Below are 16446 nucleotides of genomic sequence, written 5' to 3' on the forward strand. Positions count from 1 at the left end.
CCCCGTCTTTATGTGGTTCCAGTCACACTAAGAGTAGAAGTGCACTTTCCCTTTGAGTTTCAGTGTCCTATAGAAATTAAAGATCTGATCCACACAGCACTGTACTATCATTAATCTTGGGTTTAAAGAGACCACTGGAGACAGGAGTGTTTCGCTGGCCCAGCTGGCTTATTTCCATACAGAACTTTGGAAATTCTAGCATAGTAGACCTATTTTTTTCTGTTACATACTAAATAAAGGATCCTTAATATCAGAACTTATGTTTGTTTACGTCTGCTCAGAATATGCCAAAATCACTTTATCATCTCTGCAGAGTGGACCTTCCAGGCATGTCATGCAGTGGCTGACAACTGTAACGCTTCTTTGATGTAGTCTGAGTATCTGAAGCCATAACAGCTTCCCAGGTTTGCAACTCTTTTTTCCTATTCTTAAAAGCCAGTTTGACAAAGGAGGGATTCAACATTCATTTCTTACCTGACTCAGTATTTTGTCCAGTCTGGATGATGTAATGAAGATGCCTTACTCAGAATGTCTCATTAGTGCACAGGTCATCCGGGAAGCCAGACATAATATCTCAGGTTTGACCAGCATAAAGTTACCTACTAACATTTCTTTCAGATACAAATAAGTACAATTATCTTTCTGTTACATCATAGAATCATCAAATAGTTAAGGTTGGAAAGGACCTTAAGATCATCTAGTTCCAACCCTCCCTGCCATGGGCAGGGACACCTCACACTAAATCATATCACCCAAGGCTTCATCCAACCTGGCCTTGAACACTGCCAGAGATGGAGCATTCACAACCTCCCTGGGCAGCCCATTCCAGTACCTCACCACCCTAACAGGAAAGAATTTCTTCCTTATATCTGATCTAAACCTCTGCTGTTTAAGTTTCAACCCGTTACCCCTTGTCCTACCACTACAGTCCCTAATGAATAGTCCCTCACCAGCATCCCTGTAGGCCCCCCTCAGATACCGGAAAGCTGCTATGAGGTCTTCATGCAGCCTTACGCTGCCTTCTCCCGTTACATTCCAGCTTATTTTGGAACTTATCCAGGGACTCCGAAGCTTATTCAGGGACTGTTTCTTCTTCTGAGTCATACTCTCTGTGTACATGGAGTCACCAACTGTAGGCATTCTTTATAATTTCCAATAGTTAAATATGTTTCTTCCTCTAAATTTATTGCATTCCTTTTCACTAGTTGCACCAAACATGACAATAGAACTTTATAATGTCTACTCACACAGGTAATCCTGGCTCCTAACTATTGTCTTAAGGATTGTGGAATTGGGTTCGTACATACTAGTTTACATTTTCTTTGCCTGCTGTAACACAGAGGTTGAGAGTTTCCTAGTGGTCACGATGTACTTATGAAGAAGGACACATGGCAGTCACTTGCTGATATAGACCAAAATTTCCTCCAGGCATTCTTTACAATAAACACAGACATTCTGTAGAGAATAGAGCTCAAAACCTGGCTGTCTTGTCTTAAACTGCAGTTTTCAGTTTAATGAGAAAATCCGTTGCCAGTAGGAACCTTGTGAAAAAAAAACCCAAACAAAAAAAGAGGGTGACTGTGAGAACTGTGGCTAACTAGAAAACATTGATATGTTGCCTAGGGGAAATTTGGCTTCACAGAAACATATTGATCCAGTTTTGACATCATTGTATTAAATTGTATCTATCCCTGAAACAACCAAGTTCAGGACCATGAAACCCACATAAATACTCATGGAAATACACTGAGTTACTGCGGGGGACCATTAAATTAACACAGCCAACACTACGCACCCGTGTGATACATCAGGCATGAACGCCCTGGTATCCCTAGTGAGAGGGCCTGGAAACCTGCTTCCAGGAGACCTGAGCCTAGTACTGCAGGGCAAGGGAGCCACCATTCTCAGAGACACCTTAGGGGGACCAATGGTGTCTTCCATGCAGCCAGAGCTCTCATGCCTGTGGGAAGCCAGAACATTCTGATTGTAAAATACTTGTGTGATAAACTCACAGAAGAGTTTTTTAATGCTTGATATTAGGATTACAAGAATAGGAAAGCAAAGGGATTTTCAGCAACAGGAAATGCCTTTTCTTTTTCCTCTCTCCATTAATTTTCCTCTTGATTAGTCTCATCTGAATACATGAACACACTGTGTGTGAAATTAAGTTAAACATACTTATGCAGGTATAATAGCAGCATGGGTATGCGGCTCTCTGCAGGCACATCTTGCTCTTTGGATCATGTTCTAAGTGTCCTGCAGATTACAATTGAGAATGTGAAACTCATGGATTAGTTCATTTAAAAGAGAAGGTATAAATATGAAGAAGTAAGTTTTTCCTGTTATTTTCACCTATTATGATGCCTTAACAAAGCCATTACAGAAGTGACTGCCACATGGAGAAGAAATAATCACACAGCTTAAATTACCCAGCTTGGCCATCACCAGGAATATAGCTGAGAGGTGCTGAGCCACAAGCTCTATCCTACAATGTAAGGAAGAGATTTTCTAGAAAAAAAATTCAGAGGTGCCATCTTGTGGGTTGATGAAAAAAATACAAGTAACAAATAGTATTGCATTTTTAATATAGTAAATATATAGTAACTTTGAATGACAAGCTCACTTTCCAGTGAAATTACTAGCAAAAATACCCGCAAAAGTTGAAATAAATAAGAACACATGATCACCAACGTCAAAAGCTGGGCTGCAAATTCTCAGTTGAGTTCCAGTCTTTCTAGACAGAGCAGTCTATTTTTCAGAAGAAAACCCACTAATGCCAATGGCAGCAACAAAGGCTCAATACCTTTAAAATAAGGCAAAAAAATAGTACATTAAGGGAAATTTGATATTGTAGCAATCTCAACTATAGCAACTCCAAAAAAGGTATCACATACTGACTGAATGAACTCTGTCAAAACATTCTCAAACTTCTAACAAGATCCTTTAAACAGCGAATACAAGATAAAAGTTACCTCAAACAACAAGAAATGAAACACAGAAAGCACACAAGCAAGAGTTGGATTACAGAAGAATTGAGCAGTCTGGAGTCAAACAAGGCAGTTTAGCTCAGTTAAGTAAGTGCAACCACCCTCTGCAGCATCACACCCCTCTTCTGAGGGTCACCAGGGGCATGGCAGCACTTGGGGCAGGGCTGAGAGCTATGGCCACAGCATCCTGAGAGAGGGGCATCAGTGGGAGATGAGGTCCCTGCTTGTGGCAGCCCATCTGCTCTGAACTCAGATTTCTCAGAACAAATACTGCGGAGCCTTTTCACCTCTTTGAAAAGCACTATCACCTATGGATTTGTACCAGCAAATGTAATCTCTCATTTGGGAAGAAAAACATGGTCCACCTTACAGCTTTAACAAGGGGCTACCTGTTGATCAATACTGAACCAGCAGCATGGATTGAGTCTCCCTTGCAAGGCTCTTCCACTTGAGGAAGATGTGAAGCCCCTCTTCCCAGAATTGTAGGCATTGCTCACACAGCGATAACCCTCTTGGGTGCATAAATTCTCAGTCACTGGAGAAGCTTGATACCCGTACTGGTAACAGAGCAAGGACCTGGAGACATTGTGCAGAAACTTCAGAACCACTGTAAATAACTGAAAGCTACAAGGTCTCAGGGGGTGCAAGGGAGATAAAACATTTAACTGACCCCATTATTTCACTTCAGAAATGCAAACAGTGGAGAAAAAGAGCCATGTCAAGAGAGAAACAGTGTTGTTCTAAATTTCACGTTATGCATTAAAAATACAGTTCAACTTTACTAAGGAAAACAGTTTGTACACACTGGCGTAAAATTCTGTTTCTTCACATCTTTGTAACCGGGTAACTTCATTGAAAACACTACAGTTGTTCAAAGTTTATACTAATATAACTGACATAGAATTTGGCTATTTATTTAAAATGCAACCTGAGCATATTTGTTCTGTATAGTACTGCAGAACATTAAACCTTTAAATTATCTAGAAAAAAATAAACCACTCTTTCTCTCACATCACAGTAAATTGCTCTTCAAGAAGCATCATCAATGCTAGGCTTAGACATACATATAATCATACTGCTAAACATAGTGAAAAAATATAAATAGCCACACAAATACTGTGCTGTGAAAGTATTTGAATTCCAAGCTGAATGTATTAGATGAAATAAACTTTTCTGCTATATTCAGAAGTGCTTCTAAAGATAATGTCCATCAATACAAAAATTAAGGAAACCTAAAGCAGAGTCCTATTCGTAAGTAGAGCTCTTTATAAGCCCAGAACATAATTTAAGTTAAAACAGAAGCAAAAGTGCTGCAGGATAAAATCCAACCTTGCATGTCTGCTCAGTCTAGAAGCTGTCTGTTTCTGTATGTGAATCAAGATGACTATGGAAGAAGTATCAAATTAATGAACAAAAATCAGTGTTGTATGATTATCATGTGAGACAAACTTACTTGGCCAGATCACAGTCAGAGCTTAATGATGAACCAGAACTAGGACTGGAAACACTGTTTATTTGTTCTTTAAGAAGGTATCATGCAAAATCTGCTTGTATCTATATACCCTCCTTATAACCTAGGAAAGCACCAATATAGAGTAACGTTTCAGAGGTAAATTTAGCATACACTAATATTCAGTGCTGTAATAGCATGCTAAATTAACTGCATCTAAGAACTTCTTTAAAAACTTGCTACTCTGATTATTGAGCCTGCTCACCTTGCTTTTGGTGCTTGTAACAGTGCTCTAGAACAGTGTGCTAAAATCATGCAGCGCAGTAGTGCTTACTGGCAAGAGCAGGCCTACTACCTGTCACTACCATTAATGTGAATCAGGAAAACGTGACTAATGAAGGCTTGCAGAATTTGGCCACAGCTTGAAATTCTACTACTGGATGCAAGAACCTTTCATCTAAAAAAAGCTTAAAGAGATGATGAGTGTGGAACAAAAGGATGAAATAGGAACAATGGAATGTGCTGGTCCTCTACAGTTGCTGGTGTTGAATACCATCCTTTGACTTTCACCACACCTCTGACACAGCTGATTTATTTGATCTGTGAGCATGTCAGATTGTTTCACTTTAATTGCATAGAGCTGAATGTACATGCAGCTACGATTCATTTTAACTGTAACTTCACAAATAATGAATATGGAAATAGAATACTGTACATTTGTTGCCTTTACCAATCTAAAATTTCACATTTGGTCTCCAGCAGGCTAGGAAAAAAAACCCACTAAAAATATTTCTCTGACTATTCCTGAGCAATGTTTTTATGTTCTGTAAAATACTCTGGTTTATTACTACATTCTCACATTTTAAACTACATATAAACCCATGCTTTGAAATTTTACAAAGCTGAACATCTGGTAGGCACAATGAAAGAACAGAAACAGCTAAGCATCTTAAACTCCATATGAGATCAACAACAGAAGTGCAATTTAACTATATACATAATGTACTCTTTAATATTTGCTACTTTTTCATTTTCTATCATAATGTGAAGTATCCACTTGCAAAATCCGGTTTGTCAGACCTCAGATCACTTCTCAGGAACAATTCACTATCACTAGTTGCTGAGGGTGAAGTTTATGCTGCTCAGTAATTCAATCTAAAATGAAAGTACAAAACTTCCTCTGGAATTTCATTTTTAACAAGAATGTGCCTCCAGCTGCTGTGATTGACTGGAAACTGGCAGATGAACTGAAACTTGAATAGTCACTGAACCGTCCTTTGTATTCTCTTGTACCTCATGGACACAAGAGAAAACAGAGGGTCTGAAGACAGGATGCTCCTGGTTGTACCATTTATTTCTGTAGGGTATTTCCCCATGTCAGTTCACTAACCTTGAAAAAATAATCTATGTTAACTGAAGTAGGCTGGTCCATGGAATAAATAATAATCATCTCAGGTGACTGAAAATAGGTATTGTTTCTACCAAAATATATCTTTACTTGAACTAACAATAGCCTTTAATTTCATCCCCAAGAGTCCATTTTTATGTTTTGAGAGGCTACCCATTCTGCAAACTAGGCTACAGAGTCTCTAGTAACACCCTCACTTTGTATTAGTCATATATATCCATGTACAATTTGAAATTTGGTCATTTCCTCTGAATGACAAGGCTTACAAAAGAAACTACTCAAGGAAAGCTGTCTGTAAACACAGTGAAAATTCCTGGGTATAAAAATACACATTCAATTTTCTTAACCAGTCACTAGTGAAGCTGTCTGCTCCCTATTAATTTTGTCCTAAAAAGAATCCTTTCTGCATTAAAATATTTCAAAACATTATCTCCATCCTTATAAAAAATATCTAGTTCATCAAAAAAATCCAATTCATCATCTTCTGTGAAGAATTAGTTTGACTTTGCATAGATAAGCACACTCCATTGTTTTATAAAAACAGTTGATCCCTTTTCCATCAGAAAACACCATCAAACCTGTCTCACAAAATAACACATCTCTTCAGGAAGAGCATGAATCCTGTTCTTTCAAATATACCATGGTAAGTGTATAAGAGACTTCAGTAGACTTCCACTGGTGCAAATAGGACATGTTATAATTACTTATTTCACTAAACTTTCGTACACTGCTATTGTTACCTTCATTAAGCAATTGGAAATATTTTTGAGGAGAGACCAATGGAAGACACCTGCCTTCAGGGAAAGGATTTCCTGCTGGCCTTGCTGGCTAAGGATCACATGTACTGAAATCATAGAATGAGCAGTGCTGACTTAGAGCCATGCATCAAGAACATATTTTCTCAGGATGTTCCTAAAAAGAAACATGACCCCCCCTGCATTGGTCAAATGCTTTCTAGCAGTCAAGAAGCATTAAGATTTACTGATGATTTTTTTCTTCATTTAAATTTGCATGATGTTTGCTTTGTGCCATTTATTTTCCTGTCCCCTACTGGTTTTTTTGAAGGAACATAATTGTTCACATTGCCATTTTTCTTTGGATTTGTACACGCATACGTTTTTAAACCTCTGATGGGAGCAGCTGAACCATGAAATACTGGGGTTTGCTTAGGGGGTCTGATATTACCAACACTTTGAATTTTAGAACCATTCTCGGAGGGCTCCACATTGAGAAGCTGTTGCTTTGCAGTTGGTTTTTTTTTCAGTTCACTCCTTACTTCTCCAGATTGTCTCTGAGAAGACACCGCACATCCCGCTCTCTCTGAAAGCTTCAAGTGACCTGTATGAGAACATAACTGGCGACTTTTTTCACAGTATGAATCTCCCCTGTGACCCAAATAGCTTCTGGGAAGCTTTGTAACACTTTCTTGGGGAACCAGCTGCTTGTTAGGCAAAGGGCTGAGCAATGCTTTGCCTTTGCCAGGGCTTTTTAGGGTACGGACAGAGCCAGGAGCAGTCTGTGGTCTGGCTTTGGCTGCCTTTCCTTTCTCGTTCTGTACAGTCTGCATCTGCAGCCATTCCAGCTGCAAAAGGCGATCAATGTATTTCTGAAGAAATCCTGTTGGCTTTGGTCGAAATTCAGTTTTACCCTCTACGTTAACAAAGACGGCCAGTTGCTTTAAGTCCCATGAGTTGAAAGGAGGTGGAAGGAAGTCTGGGTAGTAATATTCTGATTCTTTAAAACCTGTATCAGGGACGTGTTCCAAACAAACTGGATCAATTTCTTCAGCTCTAAGAATGAGTTCTGGTGGTGTGCAGGGAGATGGGGGAATGGGAATCCTTTCTGAATCAGAAAGATCACTGGCACTATCATCTTCAGCATCTTCTTTAATAATTTGTACTGATTCAAAATCAAGAAACATTTCATGTACAGATGCTTCTTGCCATTTAGAAGAGCATGGACCAGCTACAGCAACATGTTCTTTGTGATTCTTTTCCAACTGTTCTTTTTTACTGCAGTAAAAATGCTGCACTGGGAAGTCTTTAACCCTGCAGAAGCTACCTTGTGTGCTGTCCTTTGTGCTAAGAGGGATCCTGTGCAGAAAAGATTCATTCTGCCTTCTTTCTGGGAGACTCCTCTTTGGTCCCTGTACTCTGTGCAGTGACGTGCAAACACCTGTGGTCCTAAATTAAAGGAAAGATCATATCCTGTTAGAATAATTAATGCCTTTGAACATCATTGTATAAGGTCTTGCTACTTCCTTCAAGGACATGGATCTACATGAATCTTGGTAATGAGGTAAAATTAGTATTTGCTGGCAGAGGTGACACTGCCTACTACAGACTTTTTGTTTTATTTTGTTCTGATTTTGCCTGAGAACTCCCTAGGGCAGGATAGTAAGTTTCCATATTGATAACTTAAATTTGTTATCCTCATAAATGCTGAATTCTGGGGTCAGTGAAGTCAAAGACGAAACACAGAAGCCATGATTTCATCACAAGCATTTTATATACCCACTTGAAATTACTACAGATTAAACAATCTTAACATGAAACTACCTCTTTGGCTGAGTACTGTCATCCAGAATGTTTCTTCCCTTCTTAAGAATAGTTGGTTGGTTACCATCTTGAGTGTCATGTGGAATCTGAAAAAAATATATATGATGTTATTAAGAAGCTGACATAAACTAAGTACCGTTTTTCTCTAAGCAAAAACCAACCAACCAAAAATATTTACCTTTTCAATGGCACTTGATACATTTTTGTCTAATCTTCCAGGAGAAGGTTTCATATACAAAATTGGTTTATTTAGTCCTTTGGTGCTCAGATGGCTTTTTCCATTACTGTAATTAGCAATGATTAAACAGAATAAAATATCTAAATAACAACACATACAAACATCAGAACAGAAAGACAATAGAAGTTTAGAGTGCAATTCAGCTTTTAGAAGTGAGACAGTTGATTGCAACTGCTCTTAGAAATTCACCAGAACTATGGCATGGTCACTTTTTATTTTTTATACTACTAATGCAAAAGTGAGTAATTCAATCAGATGGTTTAACAATAGAATTTAGCCTTTATTTGTAAGTAACTTCATGAATAACAAATAGTAAATATTAGAGACTACATAAGCAACTACTAATTTCTATAGTACCTAGTACACAGTCCTACTGCAATTTAACAAAAAGAATTATAAAGTACTGTATGAAGGCCACTGCAAGCCAAATCCTGGTTGCCTTTCTCATGTGCATACTCTCAACAACATTTAAAGGATTATTCCTATGAAGTTAAGGAATGGAAGCAAGAAGGGAGCATACAGTCTATTCTGATCTTAATACTAACTATTTTACAATAAAAACACAAACAAAATTCACTATTTCATATTATATTGAAGTTGTGGAAATATTAGTAGGAGAAAAACACATATGCAAGCAAAGGGAATGGCATTACTGATCTGAACAGCTTAAAACCAAAAATATGTATTTCCCCAATTACATGAGACACATTTCTTTGTAAGCACAAACAATCATTAAATCAGTGTATTCTGTAAAAATCAGAAAAGTGTTTGTCCTGTGAACAAGAAATATTACTAATTTTAATAAAGGAAAGCTTTTAAATGTAATTTTAGAACTGGAATAAGCAAACTGTGCCATCCCAGTCTAGTCTAGTTTGACTGCAGTTAACTTGCCAGGCAGTTTTTATGTCAGTATAGCCAGATTTTGGTTTAAAACCCATGATGTCACCAACTGAAGAGATTATAAAAGAATGAAAATGAGTCTTGTGCCTCCAGCATTAATGCAGTCACCTCTGTCACTTTGTGACCTGCACAATCACACTGCACAATTGCTTCTGTTGCTTTGAATCAGAGGACAGGATGACGATCTGAGCAGTTCAGCCACACACTTATTAACTAATCTACAGTATGTACAGAATTCTGTAACAAGAGAGAAAATAAGTTCCTTACTTTACCATTCCTTTGTGGCTTTCATTGATTTGGCTCTCCTTTTTCTGTGTCTCTCCATGCAGTAATAAGGGATATTCTTGAATGCCTGGTCCCATAATTACTCTTTTTAAAGGGTAACACCACCTTTATTTTCACAACATCTTCAATCAGCTCCAGTCTTTGGGGTTTGTAAGACACAGTGTATCAAATGCAAACATCACCACCTCCTAGAGAAGAAATAAACACCATGTGATTCCTCCCAACTTGATTTAATTTTAAAGCATTAAGGTATATATAATCAGCTACCAAATGAACAACAAACCACTGAGCTCTTCCCATGAGGTTCACAAGCCAGTCCCTGAAGGACTGTTGGTAAAATAGAGGAAAAGATCTGACAGTACAGCAGCACTTGGAAGAGCTACTTTTTATTGTGTAACATGCTCATCATCATTTTGTTCCTCCTGCGCAGCATTCCATGTATTGACTGGAGCCAAGTATCACAGTCAAACGGTGGTGGGTGTTTCTACTCTTAATTTAACAAGAATAGCTGATCAGCCGCCTGCGGTTGGAGCATGTGGAGTTGTCTTTTTTGCCCCAGAAAATGCGCTCTTCCTATATTCATATATGCAAATTTTGTATCAAATCGGTTCTTTTTTTCTCTCTCTTTTCCAGAACAAATCTCTCGATATCATAAATTCGTACTAAAAATAGAGCAGAATTCACAGCATTCTTTTATTTTCCAGAATCTGCATTCTCATACCGGGGGGGCATAGAAAGGACCTGCGACAGCTGACAGATGTTGAGCAGCCGAACAACTCATCCACCCCTGTTTTTGTTGCAGTGATGTTTATATATTTATATCCATGTCACTGCAGTGGTGTTTATGTATTTACAATCATATCAGTATCTGTTTACATCTGATGCTGTCCTGGTTCTCCAGTACCTCTCTCCGCCATTCCTCACCCGAGCTTCCAGCGCTACATGCCGGTGGGCCAAGATCCGGGGGCTCAGCCCACCACAACCAAGGGGCAGCTCACCAGCCGGGAAGGGCCGATCTAACACAACAGCGGCTGCAGGCAGCTTCCGCGGCTCAGAGCAGCAGCAGGGGCCCGACCGGGCCCCACTCCACTCCCTCCCTCCCTCCGTCCGTCCGGGATGCATCTGCAGCTCCCGACGATGGTCCCAACCGCGCTGCATGGAGACAACGACCGAGGGCAGCTCCTTAATTAAAGGTCAGGACCGCCCTCCCGCACCTCCCACCTTCCCTCCCCGGCAGCCTTGCCGCTCCTTCCCTGCCCGATACCTGCATCCACCTCAGCCGCGACAGGCAGGTAAGGGCATCCCAAGCGCTGCGGCGTCACGTGGGCAGTGCGCAGGCGCTCGGAGGCGGGTGGACTGGAGGGGCGGCTCCACGCATGCGCCGCCACCGAGAGCGAGCTCGCCGCTGCGGGCGCTGCGGTGGGTGAGTGGGATTGGTGGTCGGGTGTCCCGGGTTTGGTGTTGCTGTCACTGCCGCTGCTGCTGTGCCCTTGGCCGGAGTAGAGGCTTGCCGCGGGACGGAGGGAGGACTGCGCAGCTGATGTGGGCTGTAGAGTCCCCAAGCGAGGATCGTTCTTCCTCCAGCTGCAGTACCGAGCCTTCCTCCACAGCCCCGCCCGACAGCCTGCGCCGTGACAGCCCCTGCAGCAGTACCGGTCTCGGCTCCAGCTCCCTCCCGCCCGACAGCCTCCAAGCCTTCCCCAGCCTCGGCAGCCCTTGCGACTCGCCCAGCATCCAGTGTGATAGTCTGGAGTGTCCCTGCTGCTGCTGCTGCTGCTGCGGGAGCGCGGGGTCAGCCGGGGAGTGCGAGGACAGCCTGCAGGCCCCTCTGCTTCTCTGTAGTCGGCTGGCGTGCTGTGGGGTGCACCGCTGCAACACCCAGGCATTCAGCGGTCTCTCCGACAGCCTGGAGTCCCTTGGTGTCCTGCAAGACAGCCTCCAATCGGTGTCCAGTCTGTGTGAGAGCTTCAGGTCCTCCAGCATCACTGGTGATAGTCTTGAATCTCTTTCCAGCCTGAGCAACGGGACCACCAGCCATCACAGCAGTCTCGAGCTTACCAGCCAGTGAGACTGCCTTCATCTCCCTGTACCGTGCACTAGCTTCTGGTTCACTTCAGCTACTGTCAGAGCTTCCAGGTTTCTGCCCTGCATTCAGAAGGCTGCATTGCTTCAGTTGATTCTTGCTGCATGCAGTACCTCAAATACTTGCTGTCCGTGGCTGCCACTCCCAAGTTAAGTGCTTCAGAGAGGCAGTGTATATTACCTGCTGTGTAAACACCGATTTTTGTCCTCAACTAACAATGGAGGTACATGGTCCTCGCAGGAATCCCAGCTATCTCTCTGACCTGTATCAGAACATGTTACGGGCTGAAGAAGTGCCAAGACGCGGCCAGCAACAGTCCCCTGCAATCCATACAAGTAGCAATATGATTCTTTGGAGCAATACCTCAGCTAAGGGGGCCCCCCAGCCACAGAGCAGCACTTCCTCCAGCTGTGATCCAGCATTACGGCCTATCATACGCCGCCGGGCGAGATCTTTGCCTACATCGCCCGAAAGAAGGAAGCGAGCTGGAGTGCAGTGTCAAGTTCCTGGATGCCAGAGTCGTATGAGCAGGGTGAGATTTGCTGATGCTTTGGGCTTGGAGCTCACTGAAGTGAAAGTCTTCCAGAGCGGGGAGGATCCATCAATCCCCTTGCATGTCCTTTCCAGGCTCTCCATAAACTCAGACCTCTGGTACAGCAATTCACACTTGGAGTTTACTATGCAGTGTTTGGTCCCTGACTTCCAGCAGCCTGCAGACTGTATGGATTTCTCCTCCCGACTTAAGGAGCAGCAGGTGTGTCTTGAACGAGTGACCAGCTCAGATTTGGGGCTCAGTGGCACCATCCAGGTTCGCAATGTTGCTTTTGAGAAGCAGGTATCCGTGCGATACACCTTCAACCAGTGGAAAAGCCTCCATGAAGTGTGTGCTCACTGGCACAGTAGCATCCACGAGAAAAATGGGCAGGACCAGGTTGATGTTTTCACTTTCTTTCTCCCTGTGCCTCCTTTCCTCCTTCAGCTGTGCTCTGTAGTCCAGTTTGCAGCAAGATACCAAGTCAACGGCCAGGAGTACTGGGATAACAACAGAGGGAATAACTACAGTCTTACCTGCCGAACGCACCCCCTTAAGATGCCTAGAGAATGTGAGGAGAGCTGGATCCACTTTATCTAACAGAGGAAGTGGGCACAGAGCAGCTTGTCAGTAGTCTGGTGGCACTCTTCCTTGGCGTGGTGCTCTGCTCCTATGGCAACAGTCTCCTTTTTGAAACCTGCCAAAACTGATGAAGTGCTCCAGGGCAAGGAAGTAGCCAATGACCCGGACAAACTGTTCTAAACTTCTCAGCAAGTAAAAAAGGCCAAAATGTGTATTGAGTTACATGTATTGAAAGCTCCTGTGATTTCTTGTAGTGTATGAGTTGGTACAGAATGGTCCCAAGGGATGCTGTCAGATTACCAGAGAGCAAAACAAGGCACTTCATGTGACTAGCAATAGTCTAGGTTTCATAGAATATTTCTAACTGATTTATTTTATGATTTTGTACTGTCTCTTTCCTAAGTATGGAGTGTGGCTTTACTGGTTTGTTTCTAATTTTGTTTATATTATCTCACCAAGTCTGGGCACTTTTCCATTTATGCATAACTTGGATGGCAGACACTTTAGGGAGTACTTGTATTTTTATATATATATTATTAAGACTGTAACCATGTTGAATATTTCCGTTAATATTTGGGTTGGAAGTTAGATATTATTATGATCAGAACATACATGAAAATTTGCCATTAACCCCTCTGTTTCCCTTAGGAAAAAAAAACAAAAAAAGGTGCCTTTTCTTATCTCCAGTGTTTGTAGCAGGCAGCAGGAATGACTGTTCCTGAAGTGTGTGCAAGGCAGATCTTCACAGGGAAGTTCTCATCTCTTTCAGATGATGAACAAGTCGGCTTTTTTCTCTAGGTGGTGGTACAGGAATTGTCCATTCCTTGTGTGCCTGTTTTTTACTAAGGGAAACTAAAATAATTTTGCACTTGTGTAGCAATTGCAGTTGAAGATCTTAAAGTGCTACATGAATGCTGGTGATTTTACCACTGTTTCTGGTAAATTTATAAATCAAGAAATTAATATAAGATATATATAAAATAAATGGCTACTACAGGGAGCTGTTTGCAGAGCCTTGGAATAGTGTACCAGAACCCTCAATCCTGGCTCCCTGTTCCCCAGCGTCCCAGTACTGTTGCAGTAGTACTTTTGTATTCTTTAATCAACTGTTTCTCATTATAAACCAGTTAAACTCCAGGACTGCATCCTTCACAATACAAAGAGGGAACTTCAAAGCAAAATGATGTTTGGTAAACTGATACTTCCACAGACCCACGAACAGAATCCTTTCTACAGCTGGGAGAGCACAGGAACACTGTTAGATGCAGTCTTCCCGTGCTTCTTGCTCTACTACTTTCACTCTGTGGTTTTAGTGTGACTTAAGGTTGGCATCAAGCTTAAATCTAGTAAGTAAAAGACTGTAAAAAAACAAAACCAAAAAAAAGGTAAAATGCTTTGCTTTATCTGTATTCATAACCACATGGAAAGTTTAGCTTTATATGTGTAGCATAAACTTTCAAAACTGTCTGGTTGTATAAGATCTGCTTTTTAGGACTGTACTATGAAAATTAGGCCACTTATTTGGGTATCTTATTTTGGGTTGCTGCTTATTCATCAAAATCACAAGTTGTTTTAAAAATCACTATTGTAAGCAACCCACAGCCAAGTATATCTTAGTCCAGAAAGCTTACCAAGTAATTCTGGAAGTGCAGAAACCCCAAGAAAATTCATGTGTATGGCAACTTCATGTTACTCCTTAGTTGTAATAACCATTTAGCAAAGCAGGGATTTCAAGTGAAGAAGCTGCCTGGTTCCATTGACATTTGGTTTTCAAAGTAACCAGAGTCATGCAGATGATCCTATGAGCTTCTGAGCAGTTACTTGCAGTACTGAGAAAATTCAGTCCTGTTTGAAACCATTGAAAATTAACTGTGTGTCTACTTCAACTTTGTGTTTGGAGCATTGTGAAGTTGAAAGTTTAAGTTAAAATTGTTCTGAAGGATTAGGTGAGGCTGAGGTGCAATTGCAAACTACAGTGAGGAAGGGGTGCTGCCTGCTTTCAATCCACCTGCGTTGTTTTCTGTGTCAGGCTTATGGGAGTGATGATTTTAAAGTATTGTTGTACTCCTCCTCTCCTCTATTTCTTCCATCAGCAAAACTACTCAATCACCTCTCAGCACACCATTAAAAATTCCTCTCTTATGAGACCGGTATTTGACACCACTTTACACTAGCTGTTGCTGGAGCCCAGTGCCATATTTGTCTTACTGGCAGAAAGATGCTGTTGCCACCTTCTGAGAGAGACTCTTTCATGTGCTACCAAATGTCAAATCTGAGTATTACTGCAGGCAGGGACTGATTATGTAAAGCTGAGGTTGTCAGTGTGAAGATTAGTGTCATGTGTACCACAGTGTCAGAGAGAGGTGAATAATTAATGACTTGGAAATGAGTTTGGCTTGTATTGTCTTTCTTCCATGGCCTCTCAGGGGGTTTGCATGTACAAAATCATGAACACTAAAGTATTATTCCAAGTTTGCCTTTCCTCTCTTTGCTTGCTGGAGATTGTGCTCATGCACTGCTGGAGAAGAAGTGACATAGCTGTTACCCAGTTGTCTGGTGGTGCAAAGTTGAGCAGCCCTGCCTTGTAACGGAACTGAGTGATCTCTGGGTTAAGCTGCTGAACATTCACACGAGTGCTGGCACCTGTCATGAAAGATGAAATTTGCACTTAGGTTTTCCTGTCATACTCAGTAGTGAATATAAAAAGGATTCTAGGTGACAAAAAAAGGGATGAAGCCATTAAGTAGTGGTATTACACACCTGTGGTGAAGGTCAATTTCTGACCACCTTGTAAATTCTCAGGACAACTTGACTGCTTGCACTGTGTTCAAACTGAGCACTTCCCTTATAATGAGGAGTTTGTAAAAGTGAATTCTTCACAAGGGTTATTGCCATATAATGCACTTTTAAAAACCTGTATTTATTACAATCATACAATAAACGTCTAGTCCAGTTTCAAGGTTCTTTAGGACATGTTTTCTAAAGAAACGCGGGATCCACGTAAATGAAAAGGGGTTGTCTTTCCCAATTAATCGTCCAGATGAAAGTACATTACACAGTATATCAGTAAAACACATATATTAGACAAAAGATCATTCTGTTTTAGTGGAAAGTTGTATAATTGCAAAGTGCTTCACTTTATTTCATTTTTAAAACAATAAAATATTGGCTATTGTAATACAAAAGATTGTAATAAAGCTTTTCACAATTTTATGGTTTTGTCAATGGTTCTCCTGTTAACAGATAAGGAAACTCCTGAGTTTAGTGGCACAACTTAGTGGTGAGTTGTCACTAAGAGCAGCATACTCAGGAGCGTAAGGTGGGTTTGAGTTCCTAAAAAATGAAGAGCACTTGCTAAAAATACAGTGATCAGTCTATATAGCTGCTAAATGATTAGGCTGCCCCTTCTGACATGGAAATTGC

General features: G+C 41.2%; 2 protein-coding genes across 3 annotated transcripts; one reads left to right on the forward strand and one right to left on the reverse strand.

Annotated features, from left to right (window-relative positions):
- Positions 1 to 2568: 2568 nt before the first annotated feature.
- Positions 2569 to 11156, reverse strand: FAM217B (family with sequence similarity 217 member B). 2 transcript variants are annotated; one of them, XM_031047672.2, is made up of 5 exons: positions 11091 to 11156; positions 9814 to 10014; positions 8582 to 8687; positions 8404 to 8489; positions 2569 to 8028 (listed from the first exon to the last, which is right to left on the reverse strand). In XM_031047672.2, exons 2-5 carry the CDS (start codon positions 9864 to 9866, stop codon positions 6843 to 6845), a joined length of 1431 nt encoding a protein of 476 aa, XP_030903532.1. In that variant the 5' UTR covers positions 9867 to 10014; positions 11091 to 11156; the 3' UTR covers positions 2569 to 6842. The 2 variants fall into 2 exon arrangements, with proteins under 2 accessions (XP_030903532.1, XP_005147589.1); XM_005147532.3 differs by having other exon boundaries at positions 9809 to 10014.
- A 939-nt stretch (positions 11157 to 12095) lies between these two features.
- PPP1R3D (protein phosphatase 1 regulatory subunit 3D) lies at positions 12096 to 16236 on the forward strand. Its single transcript, XM_031047673.2, has one exon. It carries the CDS (start codon positions 12127 to 12129, stop codon positions 13039 to 13041), a length of 915 nt encoding a protein of 304 aa, XP_030903533.1. The 5' UTR covers positions 12096 to 12126; the 3' UTR covers positions 13042 to 16236.
- Positions 16237 to 16446: the final 210 nt, after the last annotated feature.

Source organism: Melopsittacus undulatus, chromosome 10 (genome assembly GCF_012275295.1).
Source record: "Melopsittacus undulatus isolate bMelUnd1 chromosome 10, bMelUnd1.mat.Z, whole genome shotgun sequence".
NCBI lineage: Eukaryota > Metazoa > Chordata > Aves > Psittaciformes > Psittaculidae > Melopsittacus > Melopsittacus undulatus.

Coding starts and splice junctions, on each gene's coding strand:
- FAM217B (XM_005147532.3), bottom strand. CDS start 9,903: ATGGGACCAGGCATTCAAGAATATCCCTTATTACTGCATGGAGAGACA. Junction 8,688..9,808: donor AGCCACAAAGGAATGGTAAA/GTAAGGAACTTA, acceptor TGCTAATTACAG/TAATGGAAAAAGCCATCTGA. Junction 8,029..8,403: donor GACAGTACTCAGCCAAAGAG/GTAGTTTCATGT, acceptor CCTTTAATTTAG/GACCACAGGTGTTTGCACGT.
- PPP1R3D (XM_031047673.2), top strand. CDS start 12,127: ATGGAGGTACATGGTCCTCGCAGGAATCCCAGCTATCTCTCTGACCTG.